General features: G+C 47.1%; 1 protein-coding gene across 3 annotated transcripts in view; it reads right to left on the reverse strand.

Annotated features, from left to right (window-relative positions):
* PPP1R12B (protein phosphatase 1 regulatory subunit 12B) overlaps positions 1-19618 on the reverse strand; it is a 165950-nt gene extending 146332 nt beyond the window's left edge. For all 3 annotated transcript variants that reach the window (XM_043924105.1, XM_043924104.1, XM_043924106.1), the window contains exon 1: positions 19223-19618. In XM_043924105.1, coding sequence (XP_043780040.1) covers positions 19223-19507 — 285 coding nt within the window. In that variant the 5' untranslated portion in view covers positions 19508-19618. The remainder of the gene's footprint in view (positions 1-19222) is intronic.
* Between the last annotated feature and the right edge of the window lie 1882 nt (positions 19619-21500).

Raw genomic sequence — 21500 nt, forward strand, 5'->3', positions numbered from 1 at the left:
CCTTGCAGTCCAAGGGACTCTCAAGAGTCTTCTCCAACACCACAGTTCAAAAGCCTCAGTTCTTCGGCGCTCAGCTTTCTTCATAGTCCAACTCTCACATCCATACATGACTACTGGAAAAACCACAGCCTTGACTAGACGGACCTTTGTTGGCAAAATAATGTCTCTGCTTTTTAATATGCTGTCTAGGTTGGTCATAACTTTCCTTCCAAGGAGTAAGTGTCTTTTAATTTCATGGCTGCAGTCACCATCTGCAGTGATTTTGGAGCCCCCCAAAAATAAAACCTCTCACTGTTTCCACTGTTTTCCCATCTATTTGCCATGAAGTGATGGGACTAGATGCAATGATCTTAGTTTTCTGAATATTGAATTTTAACCCAACTTTTTCACTCTCCTTTCACTTTCATCAAGAGGCTCTTTAGTTTTTCTTCGCTTTCTGCCATAAGGGTGGTGTCATCTGCATGTCTGTGGTTATTGATATTTCTCCCAGCAATCTTGATTCCAGCTTGTGCTTCTTCCAGCCCAGCGTTTCTCATGAAGTACTCTGCATAGAAGTTAAATAAGCAGGGTGACAATACACAGCCTTGATGTACTCCTTTCCCTATGTGGAACCAGTCTGCTGTTCCAGGTCCAGTTCTAACTCAGTCAGTCCATCCAAAACAGTCTTCATCTCATTAATCATTTAAAATACTCTCCTCCTCACATTACTCTTCTGTGCCAAAACAGTCAATCTCTTTACTCAATAAGCAGTTGAGAGATGCCCGACAAGCTGCCCGGAACAGGGCCTTTTCCAACTAAAGAAACCTCTACCTCCCCAGAACACCCACACTGTCTACTCCAGACAGCCCTCTCCCTCACACAGCTAGTAACTGTTTGCTCCCGTAACAACGTCCCACCCGCCAAAGGCGTCGAGCCCTTGGGGGGGAGGCTGACTCTCCTGCCCCTTTCTGTGCGGGCCCTGCAGCGCGCGTGGGCACAGAAGCGCGCCCGGCCTTCAGAGGACAGACGCGCCGTCCGTCACCGGCTCTATTATTCAACATTTCCATTGTACTGAGAAAACTTTATTGACCCTTTCCATATTACTTTATTATAGATGACAACTTCTGGGGTAATTTCATATCAAATTAAAGACTAATTTTATTTAATTCACCTATGATTTCTAAAAGGATGCAAGTCTTTGTACAAGACTGCATTTACATATCAATTTCCAAACCGTACTAAAAAATGTTTTATCATTACTACAATTCTCGTGTTTCTACCAATTCACTCAGTTTAGAGTTTGCTTCAAGTGGATACAAAAGCCGTATCAGAGACACTTATCCCAGCACTTGTGCTCCTCACACTGACACACTGCTTGGAGGTCAAGGCTCTGAATTCTGCAATATTTTTAGCACCTAAATCCTGGTTTATGCTCTCCTTGTTCTGTTTGTCTTTAAAAGACATAAGAACATGATACCCAATTCCTAATTCCCTCTAAGAGCTAACCAAGCAAAGTTTAACCAATAAAAAATCTAAAATAAGAACCAATTACTAAGAAAGAAAATCATATACTTAGCAGCAAAGAAAGTTATAAATAGGAACTCAAATTCCAATTCTGATCATTCTCATTAAATTATTCTCTGGAACAACTCACTGTTCCTCCCTTGCCACCGCCCCCTTCTTCTCATGAATTCCCCGAGTAAACAGCGAGTCCTAATGTCTGAAGTTTAATAGACGGTATGGTGGGTGCTGTTAACACAGTGGTGATAAGTCAGGCATGGTTCCTGGGCCCTCAGACCTTAGAGTCTGGTGAAGGGAAGACAGCCAGTTAAATAAGGGGTAAGACCACACGGCAAGCGGCCCCTGACGGGCAAGCCGAACGACACCAGAGAAGCAGAGACGCACCTGATGCGGGGGACAGCGCGGGAAAGCCACCACGGGGGGCGCTGGGGGCGCTGGGGGCCGGAGGCCTGAAAGGTGCGCAGGCCAAGCGGAGACACAGCGCGGCTGGGGACGTGGAGACAAGGAATGGCGAGACTGAGGGGAGGGGAGACCAGCAATGCAGCTGAAAGCGCAGAGTCCAAAGCTGGGAATGGTGAGAAGAGAGGGTTTTCAGGGAAATGTGGGGCATTTACGACTTTCGGCTGAGAGTACAGGAAACAGGAAACCAGAGGAGAAGCAGGGGAACCATCAGCAGACTCTCCCTGTAGCCCCGGTGAGACAGAAAGGCCTGGACTAACAGAACGAACAGGAGAGCAAGTGAACGCAGACCAATTCGAGAGACTCGGGAGATGAATCCGCAGGATCCAGGGGCCGGACGCTCACGAGAGGACTACGTCTGTTTCGCTCCTTACACACCCTCAGGCCTAGGACGCACATAACGCACAGGACGGACTGGACGAACACTGAGGAAGAAATGAATCCAGAAAAACAAGGTGTCACAGACGTCAGCCAGGTCTCCAGGACAGCTGGGTAGAGGGAGGTGCCGTTTACTGAGCAGGGAAACACAGGACATATGAAGGGCCTGGGTGCCTGTGACCCATCCAAGGACAGACTACGAGAAGGCAGGCGCATCCTCCTGGAAATGTAAGATGATGGCAGCCTCAGTGGCTCAGCTAAACCACAGCTGGTAACTGGCACCTCTCTGGGGGAAGCGGCCTCTTTCACAGGACACTACAGGTGATGTCACCCTAAGCACCTTTAAAACTTCCCGGGCTTATTAACTAATGGTTCTAACATCAGAGGTGTCAAAAACTTACTGCTCTTTCCTGCTCTTAGAACAGTTAGCAAATAATCTTTTATTTCTTGACCAAGGTGATGGTAACTCAGGCCTCTGCTTTATAAAAATCCATTAATTACATAGTTTTGTTTCATATATACTTTTCTGAATGTGTATTAAATTTCCCAATAAAAAACCTTAACAAATTAGAGAGAAATTGCTTAATCAAAAGAAACTATTAAAAAAAGAACAAACATCACATTTAATGGAGACATATAACAGATGTCTCCTTAAAGAAAGAAAACAGACAAATTACTATTCAATCACAATTACTATTCAACACTCTCTGAGCTTCTGGTCAAAAAATGCAGACCAGAAAAGGAAGATTTGGCCTTCAGAGTTTTTGCCACAAGCGGTGCTAAGGCACCTGGATATTCGCAGAAGAATCAAGCTGGACCTCGTCCTCATACCACGTGAAAAACGCAGAATGGATCAAAGGCCAACTCGTAAGGACTGGGCCTATAAAACCCACAGAAGAAAACACGGATGTGAATCTTCATGACTATGCATTACTCAGTCATTACTTAGATGTGATATTAAAAGCACACACAACAGAAGAAAAAAAAAATAAATTGGACGTCATCAAAATTTTAAACGTTTGCGCTTCAAAGGGGCCAAGTTCAGAGGACTAACAGGGACTTACAAGACCATACAATGCCTAGGCGGGGGGTGGGGGTGGGGGTCCACAGTAAGGAAGGACTGTGGTCTTCATTTCAGGACTAATGGAAGTCACCTAAGCACCTACTGCGAATTGGGCACTTAGGTTCAGACAGCCTACACAAAGTCAAGGTAAGCAGCTAAGCCAGGATTATCAGATAAGCCAGGCCATATCTGACTCCAAAGCTCATAATCTTAACCATACTGTGATACTAACTCAACGTAACAACAGCCAACATTCACTGAGTTCTTCCTACCAACATGTTTAAACTAAAGGGCTTTATCGGAGAGCCCCCATCATTACTGTGTTACAGATGGGTTACAAGTAAGACACAAAGATCTTCTGAATGAAATTCTGTATTACTATTAAAAGAATGTTCTGCAACCAATTTTAGGTGGGTAATGCCGTGTTTAATCTGCGTGGCTCCTGAATTCAGTGATCACAGCATCGGTGCACGCCACACTGTCAGAGGGCGACTCCACAGCGCAGACCATTTTTATTTTAGTCTACACTGTTGAACACCAGGAGAGACTGACGTTTTGCAAGCACATGTAAAACATACTGTTTTTCTACCGAAGCTGAAGATATGTATGTTTGTCATGATCATCAACATCATCATGATACAGCTGATATTATATGTTCTTCAATAAAACAACTAATTTTATTCATTTCTTGATTGTTACTTCTTGGTCTATTTATTGTTTATAGATTTTAATGCTAACAACATTGTAAACCAACTATGTGTGTGTTGTGTGTTAGTCGCTCAGCCGTGCCTCTTTGTGACCCCACGGACTGTAGCCCATCAGGCTCCTCTGTCCACGAGATTTTCCAGGCAAGGATACTGGGGTGGGTTGCCATTTCCTTCTCCAGGGGATCTTCCCAACCCAGGGATCAAACCTGGGTCTCCTGCACTGCAGGCAGATTCTTTTTTAATGCTAACAGGTAAAGTCTGGATCTGAATAGATTTTATCGTGACATATTAAGAAATGTCGTGAGTTTTTATACCCAACTCCCACGTCTCCAGCCCCCAGTGCGGTCATCTCTGTGTGCACCACGCCGTGAGTGAGGCGGGGACACGGTGCTCTGGATGTTATCTCACACTGAGCAAACGCAGAACTCGGTAAGAATCAAGGGAGAGACAGACTGCAGGAAGAAACCTCCCCTACAAAACAGCACGCGTCCACAAGAGGCCTTCTAAAAGCAAGCGGACAGTCCCGACGGAGAGGAGAGCCGGACTCCCCGAGAGCGGCACATCCTGGCAGAAAGCAGACGCCTCTGAGTCAGCCCGACCAGCAGGGTCCAGGTCCCCAACTCTGCTCACCAGCAAATGGAATAACAACACGCACTTGGAACTGCTGAGGCAAAGGTAATGAGAACAGGAAAAAGTATACTGCAGTGTACACCCAGTAAAGAGCACTTAGAGTTATGACACCCAGTGAGTTCTACCAAGTTAAAACATTTGTAAGAATTAATGTGATCTGGAAAGAATAAAAAGTTCATGTGTTTAAGGTGGTGTTTGCACTAACGAACTGCTTTTCCTTTTATATAATTTCGTTTTAAAGTTATGTGGTTAGCAGTAAATACAAAGATGAATAAATAAAATGTGAAATACTTAAAAGTATTTCAGAAATATGAAATACAAATGTGAATACTTAAAAGAGCTCTCAGATTCATTTTCTGAAATGTGAATAATTACCCCATTATGTTTCTATTATATTGTAGCTTTTCAGAGAGAAATACAGCCATATGGTATTGTCCTTCTTCAAGAGTTCTTCAAAAGAATTGAGAATATTTTGTTTTTCTCAAAGTTATGTTGGAAACAACTGCATCTTCAGAAACAGAAGACTACCAAGCAGAAATCTGGTTTGTTTTATAGATAAAACATCTCATTATATTGAGTCTCTGCTCCATGTTCATGGTGTTCTTTCAGCTTCTTTCCAGGCTCAGACTGCTCATTTGTAAAAACGACAGAGGTGGATCAGGTGTTGTCCTCCAAGGTCCTTTCTGCTGCGATGGCCTGAAACGTGATCATCCTCTGACAAAGCCACACACTCGGCCAGCCCTGGGCTCAGCGCTCCTCCAGCAGCCCCCCGCCAGGGCGGCCCCAGAGCGGAGTCCGTGCGGACTCTCACCAGCGAGCCCACAGGACGCGGAGATGGGAAACGCACAGAAGACAGAGCAGAGTGACCAAGGGCCTGGAAACCGACCTTATTAAAGACACGGGCATTTTATTACATAAAGATCGGAGAAGGCTGATTACCTAAAAGTATACAAAGGCAAATTGTAGATAATCAAAACTCTCCCCACGTCTACTATGAACAGGGTAACAGAAAGTGGAGGCAACCCTAGCCAGGAGCAATACGGGCCAGATGGCGTCTCTGAAACTGAGCTACCCAATCCCTGAGGGCAGAAACTACGCCACCTGTATACCCCGGCAGCTACAATAGGACCTGGTGTCTAAGAAACAATAAATATGTGGCCAAAAAAACTTAATAAAGGATCGTTTAAACTTTTAAAGATTCAAACCTCAGAAGTGCATTATGGAGACAGAACAGGAAATTTCTCTTCTCTAGATATTACAAAAAAACTGAAGGAAGATATAGTAATAGCTTTCTTCACAATAATGAAGACACTGACTTACACTTCAGGGTTATTTCCCACTGAAAACCCTTGCCAGCAAGATTATGCTCAAAATCCTTCAAGGCAGGCTTCAGCAGTATGCGAACCAACAACTTCCAAATGTACAAGGTGGATTTGAAAAGGCAGAGGAACCAGAGATCAGATTACCAATATCTGTTGGATCACAGAAAAAGCAAGGGAATTCCAGAAAAAACATCTACTTCTGCTTCACTGACTAAAGTCTTTGACTGTGTGGATCACAACAAACTGGAAAATTCTTAAAGAGATGGGAATGCCAGACCACCTTACCTGCCTCCTGAGAAACCTGTATGCAGGTCAGGAAGCAACAGTTAGAACTGCACACGGAACAAACCTGTCCCAAATCGGGAACGGAGTACGTCAAGGCTGTATGTTGTCACCCTGCTTATTTAACTTCCATGCAGAGTATACCATTTGAAATGCCTGGCTGGATGAATCACAAGCTGGAACCAAGATTGTTGGGAGAAATATCAATAACCTCAGATATGCAAATGATAACACCCTAATGGCAGAAAGTGAAGAGGAACTAAAGAGCCTGTTGATGACAGTGAAAGAGGAGAGTGAAAAAGTTGGCTTAAAACTCAACATTCAAAAAATGAAGATCATGGCATCTGGTCCCATCACTTCATGGCAAATAGATGGGGGAAAAGTAGAAATAGTGACATGTTTTATTTTCTTGGGCTCCAAAACCACTGGAGAAAGTGACTGAAGCCATGAAATTAAAAGATGCTTGCTCCTTGAAAGAAAAGCTATGACAAACCTAGACAGCATATTAAAAAGCAGAGACATTACTTTGCTAACAAAGGTCTCTATATTCATTGGAAGAACTGATGCTGAAGCTCCAATATTTTGGCCACCTGATGCGAAGAGCCGATCTTGGAAAAGACCCTGATGCTGGAGGATTGAAGGCAGGAGGAGAAGCGGACGGCAGAAGATGAGATGGTTGGATGGCATCATCGACTCAATGGACATGAGTCGGAGCAAGCTCCAGGAGATACTGAAGGACAGGGAGGCCTGGACTGCTGCAGTCCATGGGGTCACAAAGAATCAGATACGACTGAACAACAAAAGCCCTCGCACCGTGGAGACACCGGCATTAACGGGCGTCAGCAGAGACAGCTGAGCAGGCACAGTGTCTCCGTGCGCCTGGCGACCGTGCCAATGGCGAGCTCCCTCTGAGCACCGAGAGTCCCAGCAGGAAGACCCTCTGATGCCAGCCCTGCACTGCAGGTGGGGCGCACGTGGACGGGCGGCCCCTCTTGGGCCCCGAGCTCCCAGCAGGCAGGAAGGCTCTCAGCAGTCAGGGCAGGACTCTACCATCCTGTATCCCGAGACACTGACAGGGAGGCGAGCCATCCTTCTGATCTCATTTTTCAAGCCATTTGCCTTCAAAGGGGGCAACTTAAACATGCGGAGGAAAGGCAACAAGAGGAATGAGCACCAAACAGTGAAGCTGAGTTCCAAGAACCCAAACAGTGCACTTGGAACTTTAAAGCTGTGTCTCATGGCTAGGCCAGCCAACTTTTAAAATGAATGAGTGAAAGAATGAAAATAACTAAAAATAGATACCTGGCAAAAACACTGCAGAGAAACAGAAAGAAAGTAAACCTGCTTCCCATGAAATGTCCCATATAAATAAAACACAGTTCATAAAACTGTGTTCATAATAAAACAAACTTCAAAATAAACAGTTCATAACACCCCCTACTGTGAAAGCCCCATCCCACTAGAAGGGCAGGCCTCTCCTGGCCCGCAAAGGGCCCCCACAAACCTAGTCTCCACGTGAACAAGGATGAGCGCCCCACCTCCTGCAGTGACCCAGACACTCCGAACGGACACTCCCTCTTCTGTCTCCTCCCCGACGAGGCAGCACCTGGAAGACCGGCTCTCTTCTCACTGTGCAGCCGATTTACTCTGTTCTTTGAGTTTCCTCTGGAGCCTTTCCTTTGAGGTTTTCTTTTATAATGAAGCTCAGGGCTGGTGCAATCTTCAGGGGCAAGAAACCATATTACTGAACTAAAACTCTGAACAATAAATTCAGAATAGGGGGAACTTCAGCTAAGAGGTAACGAAACGGATCTGAAAAGGTGATAAAGTTTCGCTCCTTACAGTCATTGTCACCGACAAACTTTTACACACGAGGGCACTGATCTAAGCTTGCCAGCTACACGTCAAGCCCTGCAAGAGACAAGGTTCACAATTCACATGCTGTGAGCTGGTCTCAGGTTTCCCAAGGAGAAGGTCAACAAAGGGAGATGTGATGATAATTAGAAGAATGCATTAATTATTGATTAGTAGAATTCAGGTCTAGTCAAGACAGACTTGAAAGTTCAAGATTCTGTTTAGGCCACCACCAGCCACTAAACCACAAACAGATAACTTGATATCATGTGCCTCCTGACAGAAGTATATACCATCACCTATGAAATACTCTTGCCTAAAATTCAAATCTGAATCAGATCAAATCTCTGGATCTGACCATTGGTTTATGGAAAATACAGGAGAGCATATTAGCATTCTAAGTATGCAGTCAGCAGAATCAAGATTGTGGGCAATTCTATAGTACAAACAATTCAGTTTTTCAACAAATAAAATGCAGAGGAAAAAATGAGCAGGAAACTATGGATTAAGAGAGTCTTAAGATACACAGGAACCAAAATGCAGATCTTATCTGAATAAACCAATTGTTAAAAAACAAGAAAAATATTCATGAACCACCAGGGAAATTTAAACACTACTGGATCAATTCAGTTCGGTGGTTTTAGGGAGTGAGTTTTCAATTTTTAGGTGTGCTAATGAATTTGTAATTGTTTTCATTTAAATTCCTATCTCTTAGAAATACATGCTGAAATATTTACAAATAAAAGTATGTGATAATTAGGACTGGCTGTAAAATAACCCAGTATTTTGGGGACAGGGAAAGAAAGAAGTAAAAATGAAACAAGATTGGCCATGAGTTGACAACTTTTGAGAATTCATTATACTACTCTTTTTGTATCTTGAAACATTTCATAATTTAAAGGTTTAAAAAGAAAAAAAAAGTGGGTCACTAGACCAAAAATTCACAGGTGGAAGCCAGGTTTTGCCGGATATGCTGTGGACACTCAGTGTAAGGCTGCAAAGCAGTTCCCCAAACAGCCCCAGTATCACGGTCTGTAAGGACATCTTTTCTAAATCCTTACATAACCCCCCATAAGTACTGCACTACAATACTGCATTAGGAAGTACACACAGGTCAACTTTCTATATTGAAAGCTAAGGCTTCAGTTTTCCAACTAACCTGACTTATGAAACAAACACAAATTCTGTGCGCCTGATTAAACTTCAAGTCCCCCAAATTTACTCAAATTGATTACAATCTAAAATTTAAGAAAAATATCTTAAATTATACTTCGAAGGCAGAAAAATAAATAAATTTAAAGCAAAAAATAATAATAAGTTATCTATTTGAGCAAGCTTCAGCTAGTAACCCAAATGAGGTTTCAATTCCATTCCTCGCCTATGTAAGCTCCAGGTCAGGATCTTGCCTCTGGATCCGGGACTTCCCTGGCGGCCCAGTGGTTAAGACCACCTGCGGCCACTCCAGGAGGCCTGGGTTAGAGCCCTAATCGAAGGAACTCACATCTGGCATCCTGCATGCTGCAATGCGTGGCCAGAAAAATTCTTTTCAATTTTTAAAATCTTTTTTTAAAGATCTTTCTTCTGGTTTATTATTACTATTCGAGGCACTACAGATTAATTAACAATTAACTTCCCTCTTCCACCATCTTTAGGGAAACAGGACTACATGAAAACACTGCCAAAGACTGATGAGTGTAACACTCCCCCACTAGCCTCGGAGAGAGACAGAGGGCTAGACTAGAAGGTCGCATGTAGCCAATTTCCCATCATGAAAACAGTGCCAAAGACTGATGAGTGTAACATCCCCCACCAGCCTCGGAGAGCCAGAGGGCTAGACTAGAAGGTCGCATGTAGCCAATTTCCCACCATGAAAACAGTGCCAAAGACTGATGAGTGTAACACTCCCCCACCAGCCTCGGGGAGCCAGAGGGCTAGACTAGAAGGTCGCCACATAGCCAATTTCCCACCATGAAAACAGTGCCAAAGACTGATGAGTGTAACACCCCCCACCAGCCTCGGAGAGCCAGAGGGCTAGACTAGAAGGTCGCCACGTAGCCAATTTCCCACCATGAAAACAGCGCCAAAGACTGATGAGTGTAACACTCCCCCACCAACCTCGGAGAGAGCCAGAAGGCTAGACTAGAAGGTCGCCATGTAGCCAATTTCCCACCATGAATGATAATAGGAACCAGCTAGCATTCTCCAAATTCTATTCAGATTCTAAAACGTATCAATGGCTAAGTAACAAGCAGCAGAGAGTCAGGCGCATTAATTCATTCAATAAATGAATGCGAAAGAATAAGGGACAGAGGAAACAGTTTGCTGGCACTAATCTCCCCATCACGCCCGCCCAGGCTGCCCTCCAGGGACAGTGAGTATCACACGGCCAAAGCAGGGCTGGGAAATGAAGCAAGCTCACGTAGCTAGTCCGCCCTTCAGTAACAGGAGCGCAACCTTCTGCCTCTAGTACCGGGCTTAGCATCCTAAAATACCCCTCACTCATGAGGAACAAAGCCTCTGGAACTAACGAGAAACTAACATTTTAGGAGTCTTCTCAGATATCTTGGGCCCTAATTTTTTCCCTTCCAAAAGTCAACAGGAAAAGTAAGTTATCCTTAATAGTAAAAACATGATACAATCTCCATGAAAAGTCCTCAAAACATTTTCCCACTGAAACTGCTCTCTCAAAAATTACAAATGACCAAATCTAAGTTTTTTCCCCAGGCCTGCTCCTCAGTTTCCTTTCACATTATTGACCATTCATTCCTGAAACTCCTCAGCATCACTGGGCTTTCGTGGCTCTCCTCTTGCTGCGGTAACAAAGGATCAAAACTCAGTGGCTCAGAAGTGCACGTATCCACCTACAGATCTGGAGGACAGAGTCTGAAGTTGGTCTCGCTGGCCAACACCCAGGTTTCGCAGGGCGCGCTCGGGGAAGGCTCTGCGGAGCACTCCATCCAGTGGCCTCTTCAGTGGCGAGAGGCTGCCCGCAGGCCTGGGCTGGAGAGCCCCCAGGACGCTCCCGTTTCTGGTTCCTGCCCCCACCATCTCCTACAACTGACCTCTCCCACCTCCCCTTTATAAAGACCCTGAAGATGACACTGGGCTCACCTACACAGCCTCAGGCCCATCCTCCCATCGAAGACCCTAAGTGTAATCACCTTGCAAAGCCCCTCTCCTCTGGAAGGGAAGGCACCCGCAGGTCTCCATGATTAGGACAGGCACAGTCCCGGGGGCGCTCCTCAGCCGACCACGCTGAGACGCGCCCGCCCCCTCCCCCGACCCTGCCTCCTGCTCCTTCATAGTTTCTCCACCCTCTCCCACGCTCACCAGTGCTCACCCTGACGCTCGTGTCTAAGTCTCATTTTAAACGTGAAGAACTGGAGCCGAGACGGGGCGATGACCAGCCCTGAGTCACACCGATGTGGACAGGATCCTCCTACTCTGGGGTCTTCAGAGCAGCGGAGCCCCGCGCCGGACTGAGCCCCCCTCCTGTCTGAACAAGGAGCGTCTCCCTCAGGCGGGAACTGGCTGCACAACGCTCTTCGCTCTCAGCGGGCTCCTTCCTCTCTGTCCTCCATTCATTCTGAGATCCAGCTGCAGCTTCCTACTCAGGAGAGCGGACGCTCTTGTCAGCTGTGTACCCCACCCACCCGTCAGGGAGGAAGAGCGGACCACAGACCGTGAGCTGTGCAGGTCTACTCAGAGCAGACTTTTCTCAATAACTATGTACTGCAGTGCTAGACAGCACCCAGGCGGCTGAATCTGCAGATGCGGAGCCCTGGAACCGGAGGACCGGCTATTGTGGGGCGTCAGCACCCCAACCCAACCGGGGTACATGCAGGGCTTGACACCATGTGCGGTTTCAGGCACCCACCGTGGACGCGGGCGGACTGCTGTAGAGTTCAGCGCAGATTCACAGGATACCATCAGGCACTCAGCTGCGGCTGTGAGCCAATAATCACCAGAGAACTCTCGCCTTAATATATGTATGTTTTAGATATATATATATACACACACATGTAAACAGTGCACGTGGATGACGGCAGTGCTCACAGAACCTGTACCTTCAAAGCGCCCTGAGCAACACAGGAGAACGATTACAAAGGAAAACACCAGGAGGCAAAGCGAGTGAAACTGACTTGCTTTACAAACACAGGCTTCACACATACAAACTCAACATAAGGAACAACTGGGGAAAAAACACCTGAAAGGAATACATTGAAACAGTAGTGGTATTTATCTCAGAACTGTGGAAAATTCTGAAGGAGGTGGGAATAGCAGACCACCTGACCTGCCTCTTGAGAAACCTGTATGCAGGTCAGAAAGCAACAGTTAGAACTGGACATGGAACAACAGACTGGTTCCAAATAGGAAAAGGAGTATGTCAAGGCTGTATATTGTGACCCTGCTTATTTAACTTATATGCAGAGTACATCATGAGAAACGCTGGGCTGAATGAAGCCCAAGCTGGAACCAAGATTGCCGGGAGAAATATCAATAACCTCAGATATGCAGATGACACCAGCCTTATGGCAGAAAGTGAAGAGGAACTAAAGAACCTCTTGATGAAAGTGAAAGAGGAGAGTGAAAAAGTTGGCTTAAAACTCAACATTCATAAAACTAAGATCATGACATCTGGTCCCATCACCTCATGGGAAATAGATGGGGAGACAGTGGAAACAGGAACAGACTTTATTTTTTGGGGCTCCAAAATCACTGCAGATGGTGACTGCAGCCATGAAATTAAAAGACACTTACTCCTTGGAAGGAAAGTTATGACCAACCTAGATGGCATATTAAAAAGCAGAGACATTACTTGGCCAACAAAGGTCCATCTAGTCAAGGCTATGTTTTTTCCAGTGGTCGTGTATGGATGTGAGAGTTGGACTGTGAAGAAAGCTGAGTGCCAAAAAATTGATGCTTCTGAACTGTGGTGTTGGAGAAGACTCTTGAGAGTCCCTTGGACTGCAAGGAGATCCAACCAGTCCATCCTAAAGGAGATCAGTCCTGGGTGTTCATTGGAAGGACTGATGCGGAAGCTGAAACTCCAATACTCTGGCCACCTCATGTGAAGCGTTGACTCGTTGGAAAAGACCCTGATGCTGGGAGGGATTGGAGGCAGGAGGAGAAGGGGACAACAGAGGATGAGATGGTTAGATGGCATCACTGACTCAATGGGCATGAGTCTGAGTAACTCCGGGAGTTGGTGATGGACAGGGAGTCCTGGTGTGCTGCGGTTCATGGGGTCGCAAAGAGTTGGACACGACTGAGCGACTGAACTGAACTGAGCCTGATTTTAAATTGTTTCTACCTTTTCCTCCTGTTTTCTACCCAGTTTTACAATGAGCCATACAGTGTAGCAAGAGGCTTACAACACAAAGTTAAGAACAGGCATTTGACCCTCCAACTGCCTGAGCATAAATAAATTCCAACTTCGCCACACATTATGTGTGCAACCCTGGGCAGTGGGTCTGACTCCCCATCTCTGTAGGATCCAGAAAATGATAAAGCACCTACCTCATGAGTTCTTCGTATACTCGTGAGTTAATAGATTAGAGAACTTAGAACAGGCCCTGGCTCAGAGTAAATACCATCCAAGCAGGAGCGACTGTCACTGCCTCCACCAGCTTCCGCGGCTGCCACTGTGATTAAAGATTACAAGGTATTATTACTAGCACTACGCCTGTCATTGAAAATCACTCACCACCGCATAACTGTTAACACGGCTTTTTTAAAAATGACTCAAGTACTGGTGAGGACGGGAAGCAGTGTCTATGGTGGCTTTGTTCATTATCACCAGAATGTGAGTAACACAATGTCCTTCCCCTGGCGGGCAGACGACAAACCGTGGTATGTCTGTACGGTGGGCCACCTCTCAGCAAGAAGGCCAGCGTGCTGCTCACAGCTCAACAACGCCGGGGACTCCGCACACGGCACGGCCAGCGAACGCAGCCCGATTCAGAAGGCCCGCAGCGTGGGCGCCTCCGATGGGCCCGGCATTCCCGGACTGGAGCACTGACGGAGGGCCGGGGTTGGGGGCCACAGGTGTTCCCGGTCGTGATGAAGGCGGGGGGCTAAACAACAGCGTGCGCCTGTCATAACCCAGGTCTATTTAACACACACCTACACACAGACTATAAACATGTGTACTTTAAAGTACACTGTAAAGATGAAAATAAGCAAGGACTTAATTTTAGTTTACCCACAAGACCTGTCCAACCCTCTACCTGTAACAGAACTATGCTTCATCTACACACAATGACAGCTTGGCTACTGAAAAATACCGAGAAGATTCTGAAGCCGACATCACAGTAGACAGCTCCTTTATCGGACTTCAAGCAGGGGGACAAAAGTCTGGCTGAGGAGCAGAGAAAAGGTGGCGGCTAGGGACTTCCCTGGTAGTCCAGTGGCTAAGACTCTGTGCTCCCAATGCAGGGGACCAGGGTTCAATCCCTGGTCAGGGAACTTGATCCCACATGCTGCAGCTAAGGCCGGGAACAGCCAAATAAATAAATAAAATAAATAAATATATTTTAAAAAAAAAAAAAAAAAGAAAAGGTGGCGGCTAGACCACTTGTGTCAGCACTGCCCAGCTCTCCCACCTCCCATAAACCACCATAAACACAAGCCGCATTTTCAAATCTGGCTTTGAGGTCCACGGTGGCATCACGACTGGAGACAAGACTGGGGAGGCGAGGCCAGGTGGCCTCCTGTGAAGCAAGCTGAGAGGTCACAGACCAGAATGACTCAGCAGGCACGCCCCAGACCCACAGTGATGAAAGCGCCGATAGACTTTCTTATTCCCAGATTGCCTTGGGCCCTAAGAGGGAGCAGAATTCACCAACACACTGGGTAAGTCACTTCACACGTGGAACTGTAAGAGGAATAAATAGTGAAGCTGGAATAAAAGAGAAAAGGTTAAGAAGACAACTTTTATCCTAATTATAAAATAAGTCATGGGGATGTAATCACAGCATAGTGATAGTGGTCAAAAATACTGCAACAGAAGTTTGACAGTTGCCAAGAAAAGCGTACCTTAAAAGTTCTCATCACAAAGGAAAAACTAACTCTGCCCGATGACTAGGAGCAGAGGCTGTGCATATGAAACTAACACAACGTCAAACGTCAATTACAGGCCTTCCCTGGGGTCCGGTGGTCATGAATCCGCCTGCCGATGCAGGGAACACGGGCTTAACCCCTGGTCTGGGAAGATACCACGTGCCGCGGGGCAACTAAGCCTGTGGGCCCCAACTACTGAGCCCACACCTGCAGCCCAGAGCCTGGGCCCCACAAGAGACGCCACCATGATGAAGACTAGGGCCCGCCCGCTGCAACTAGAGAAAGCCCGAACAGCAGTGAAGACCCAGCACAGCCATAAATTAAAAAATGAAAACACGGGTGGCTTCCATGAGGTGTTTAAACACCTCAATTTAAAAAGGAATACACATTTTACTTTAGTATACAAATCGGCACACAGACGTACTATCTGGAACCGAAGTGAAGACTTCTCACCTTTGTCTTCTGTCTCGCTGAACAGAAACCGCTCTGCCTGCCTTCCTTCCCTCACCTATCCCCACCTAGTCTCTTCCAGGGAAACAGATCCTTTTCATTCCCCTGCTCAGGAAAGAAATTCTCCTGCTCAGGACACAGGAGCAGACTGAGGCAGCTCTAGAATGACTGAGGCCACTGGGAGTTGATTTTCAGTCTGGGGTGACCCCGAGGCTCAAATGTGGATTCTGAGACCACTAGGAAACCAATCTGAACTTGAGTCAGGCACAGCATCCTCCTAGCTTTCTCGGTATCCTCCAGATGAAGATTGGTCTTGAGTGCAGAGCCACGAGGACCAGCATCAGTGTCCTCCCCACACCCGCAGACACAAGCGCCGACAGAATGCATTCCGGAGGAAGGGCAGGCACCCATTTTGACAAAGCCCAGAAAATCTTTCCAAAAGCAAATGGCTGCCTCTCAGCAGCCCAGTAATTTGGCTGACGCAGGTCTACGAGCCTGTATCTGGCCCTAGAGGACCCAGGAGCATAATGCTAAGGACACGAGACAGGCGCTAATAAAAAATCTTACCACATAAACAAGTAAAAACAAAATTTTTAAAGTACCAGACCATACCGAATTATAAGCCCACACTTCAAGCCCAACAATATAGACACATAAACGAAATGGGAATTCCTCTGTGAGCAAGCACGCTCTTCCAAGGGTTATATAACTCAATTAACACCCTTCTCACTGACAACTCTGCATACACACCAAATCTTAATTTATTTGCCCATGTCTAGTTGGTATGCATCAGTTTCCAAGGCTTTCACCAGAGCAGGGCTAACCTTCAAGATACTTCTTATCCGGATCTATTTCAAGCATTATTAGCAGGCCCCCTGGAACTTATCTTTGATTCAAGCACCTCCTGGCAGAAGCAAAGGCTGCCAAGAAAGAACAGTCTAAGTCAAAAGCAGGGTCAAGGCACCACGCCCTGAAACACAAAACGGCTACTGTAACCTTGAGGGAGAAGAGGAATCGTCCAGCCATGTCTGCTGGGGTTTCTCCCAGCTGGCCCATAGGCCATGCCAGAACGTGGCCGGCAGCAATCATCCTGATAATTGACACCACGCTGGCAGGCCAGTGGCTATTTTAGCTAAGTAATTCAGGTGAGCCTACCACTCTCAGCTCCACAGAAGGACAGGCACGAAGACACCTAATGGCCGTTCAGCCACCGGCAGTTCCAGCCTCACGTTTCGAAAACACCCTTTTAGGTACCTTAAGAGTTCTGCAGGCCTTGGAGAAACACACTCTAACTCTGTGGAAACTGACTAGGAAAAGAGTTCCTGAGCCAATAAAGGCCCGTCTTGATTCAAAACAAAGAGATGGTTTGTTTGTTCCCCCTCAAATCTTCAAGCAGCTTAGTCTGTGGCTGAAATTTGTCCAGTATTGAGTACACCTGGTCAACTCAACCCACCACGAGCTCTGTATGGAGGGAGCAACATCAAAAAGCATTTGCAGGTGTTTCAGAGAAAATTCCACGGCTGTCATCTCCCCCTCTCCTAGTTTAGGAGATCACAGAGTGTGAAGATCACAGTGACTGAGAGAAGCTGCAAGTCACAATCTAGGGTGGTAATTAACAGGGAAAGAAAGACTCCAAGAGGTCCAGTCTCAGGGGAAGGGGTCAGAAGGGTGGTTTCCTGGTGTGGGAAGAACTACCAGGAGGGGCCTCACACTGGCTGCTTGTCTCAGGGTGCTGTTAAAATGCATGTGGTCAGGGCCGGACTCAGCTGGCAGAGGCACCTTAAAAGAAACAGGGCCTGAGTTATACTCAGAAAACTGCCTCAATAAAGAACACGTGTGCTAGAAATGGCTTTCTATTTCTCTATCCTCTAGGATCCCTTCAAGTGTTTTTTTTAAAAAGGCACCCTCTCAAAGAGCTCAGAAATTTAAAATGCACGTGGCCCTCTTAGCGTCCATCTTATACATATTCAGCTCCTTACTAGATGAAATATAAAGCTCTGGAGTTTAAATCTGAAAAATCCACCCCTAAAAGCAATTTCTCTCTCTCTTCTAATCCCATACAAGCAACAATTTTCTGAGCTTCAGATTGATCACCTATAAAATGGTTATTATATCAATAACAAACACCTACCTCAAAGGATCACTGCTGAGATTCACATGCAGTGAAATATAAAATAATTTTTAAACAGCAAAGAATTATATAAATGTTTTCTGGGCTCCAAAATCACTGCAGATGGTGACTGCAGCCATGAAATTAAGACACTTGCTCCTTGGAAGAAAAGCTATGACCAACCTAGACAGCATATTAAACAGCAGAGACATTACTTTGTCAACAAAGGTCTATTTAGTCAAAGCTATGGCTCTTTCAGGAGTCATGTACGGATGTGAGAGTTGGACTATAAAGAAAGCTGAGCCCCAAAGAATTGATGCTTTTGAACTGTGGTGTTGGAGAAGACTCTCCTTGGACTGCAAGGAGATCCAACCAGTCCATCCTAAAGGAAATCAGTCCTGAATATTCATTGGAAGGACTGATGCTAAAGCTGAAACTCCAATACTTTGGCCACCTGATGTGAAGAACTGACTCATGTGAAAAGACCCTGATGCTGGGAAAAATGAAGGCAGGAAGAGAAGGGGATGACAGAGGATAAGACGGCTGGATGGCATCATCAACTCGATGGACATGAGTTTGAGTAAACTCTGGGAGTTGGTGATGGACAGGGAGGCCTGGCGTGCTGCAGTCCATGGGGTCGCAAAGAATCAGACACGACTGAGCGACTGAACTGAACTGGTTGCTCTCTGAGGTGGGGCACTGTTCTGAGTGGTGAAAACGCAGATACAAGCAGGGTTAGAGAAGGTCCTTTCATCTGAAAGAAAGGACTGGAAACATGGTGAGGACACATTTTAAGCTCCTGGCTAGTTTGTTCAAAGAAGTGGCATGACGCAAGCTTGAATTATTATTTAGAAGTGCATTCTCATGCCAACGCATCCACTTGCACAGACAGCAAAAGAAGGAAATCAAGAAGGATTAAGAGTGGGTGTCCAACTCCCGGCCCCCTGAAATAACTGATGAAGTTCCACGTGGAGAGGGAGGGTGGAGTTAATCCTGACAGTGACTCAGAACACGGGGGCATAAAATGGGCGCAGCGAAGGTGCTGGTACCGAGCACACACGGTGGTCCAAGGGCTGCGGCCCGGCCTGGGGCGTGTCATTCCCGCGGGGCTGTAGTGGCGCGGGAAGACAGGCTCCCCCGGAGCATCAAGCCGGGGACCCCGCAGGTGGCCTCTCCGCCGGCGCGCCTGACGCGGCGGGGAGAGCCTGAGGTCGCGCGCGGCCGCGAGGTGAGCCAGGGGTCGCGAAGCCGCCCCCGGACCTTCGCAAACCCGAGGACGCGGCGCGGACCCATTCCTGCTCTCCGGAGCACGGACAGCCGGCCTCCGCGAGGGCATCGGGCGGGCGGCGCGGGCGCGCACCGGGCGGCGCGAACCCCGGCTCGACCACCCGCCCCGCGCGCTCACCTGGTGCAGGGCGGTCAGGCCGTCCACGTTGGCCGTGTCCACGTCGGCGCCCCGGGCCAGGAGCCGCCTCACTTCGTCGGTGTCCCCGCTGGAGCAGGCGGCCAGGAACACGGCGCCGTCCTCGAAGCGGACCCGCGGGCCCCCGCGCCGAGCCTGCGGCCCCGCGCCCGGCCGGTCGGCGGGCTCCTGCTCAGTCGGCGAGCCCCGCCAGCGCCGCAGCTGCTCGGCCCGCCGCGCCCGCGCCGACTCGGCCCGCTTCCCGCCCAAGTGCTCCAGCTCGGCCATTGCCGCCGCTGCCCCGGACTGCCGCCGCTGCCGAGCGCCTCAGCCGGGAGCGGAGGGCGGAGTCCCGCGCGCAGCCATCTTTACTGCTCCGCCGCCCGCACGCCCCGCGGCCTCAGCACGCAGGCGCGGACAGCGCCCCGAGGCATCACGGGACTTGTAGTGGGAGCCCCTCGCGTGCCCCACCACGCCGGGCGCGCCCGGGACCGACCGGAACATCAATTCCCTGGATGCATCCGGAAAGAGGCGGGGTCCGGAGGCGCTCGGCCTGGCCGCGGACGCGCGGGGTCACCTCTGCCCCGAAGGCGGGAGCTGTCCGCGGCCCGAGTCACCTCCGTGCGCTTGTTTGAAGCCGTGGTTTATTCTTGTTCTGACTTCCAGCTAATCTCGACTCCCTAATTATAACGTCTGTCTTTTGAAGTGTAAAAAGAGTCGGTAATTATTCTTGCTTTCTATTGAGAAAAACTGGACTGAAAGTACTCGAAATTCTCGAAACCCTGCCCTGCTTGTAAATCCAGAGTTTTATTAACGTAACCTAGAACGCATTAACAAGGAGCCCTGAAAAGACCCTGGAAAGCATCCTTGCAGTTTATAGTAGGAATCAACAATCTGTGTATGACTTGAAAAGTTTTTCAAAATTAAAGTCATCTAAGTTTTTCCCTGAAACATCTTCCCCCAACAGAGGCTCTCTGAAAGTTCAGTTCAGTTGCTCATTCGTGTCTGACTCTGCGACTCCATGGACTGCGGCATGCCAGGCCTCCCTGTCTATCACCAACTCCCGGAGCTTGCTCAAACTCTGAAAATAAACTTACACAATAAACTTATACAATTGTTTACTAAATTAAACAAACATGATAGTCTATATTTCCTAAATATGGTAAAGAAAACAATACTGATACTTTATATACAAGTGAACAAATCCTGACAGTCCTGTATAAGTAAAACATAATTCTTGTTTTCTCTTCCAGTTTTATTGAGATATAATTGACATTCAGCATGTATAAGTTTAAAGTGTGCAGCATAATGACTTGACATATACATCATAAGATAATGACCACAAGTAAGCCTGGGTCATCACAATACTGATACAAAATAAAACAATATATATTTTGTGATGAGAACTCCCAAGATTTACTCTTAACTTTCATATATAACATAGGGCAGTGTTAATTATATTCATCATCTTGGACGTTATATCCGCGCATGTGTGTGTGTGCGCGCACGCATGCAGCGCTTAGTCAGTCAGTGTGCCGGACTCTGTGACCCCATGGACTGTAATTACTTATCTGATAACTGGAATTGGTACCTCTTGACCACCTTCCTCCAATTCCCCCAGATCTGGTAACCACAGATCTGTTGTTCTCTTTCTCTATAAAGATTTTTTGTTTGTTGAAGTATAATTAAGCTATAAACTACATCAGTTCCTGGAGCACAACATAGTGACATTACCAACGATCACCACAATTCCGTACTTTTAAATGTACTGAGTGTGCCAGTTGTATTGCACATACATCAGGAAACTTTTATTAAAAAATCATCTTCCCTGGAGAAGGAAATGGCAACCCACTCCAGTATTCTTGCCTGGAAAAGTCCATGGACAGAGGAGTCTGGCGGGCTGCAGTCCATGGGATCACATGACTGAGCATGTGTGCACGAGGGTGGAGGGAGATGGGTTGGTAGCAATAAAGTGGTAGAAGTAAAAAAAAAAAAAAAATCATCTTCCCACATCGAAGAGATCAAAATAGAAAGTATCAGTAGTTTAAAAAATAAACTACAAATTAGTGTGTGTGTGTGTCTGTGTGTGTGCGCGCGCGCGTGAGTGCATGCGCTCACAAGCGCTCAGTCGTGTCCGACTCTGTGACCTCATGGACTGCTGCCCTCCAGGCTCCCCTGTCCATGGAAATTTCCAGGCAAGAATACTGGAGTGGGTAGCCATTTCCTACTCCAGGGGCTCTTCCCACTCAGGGATCCAACCCGAATCTCTTGCATTTCCTGA

This window comes from Cervus elaphus, chromosome 14 (assembly GCF_910594005.1).
Source record: "Cervus elaphus chromosome 14, mCerEla1.1, whole genome shotgun sequence".
Classification (NCBI taxonomy): domain Eukaryota; kingdom Metazoa; phylum Chordata; class Mammalia; order Artiodactyla; family Cervidae; genus Cervus; species Cervus elaphus.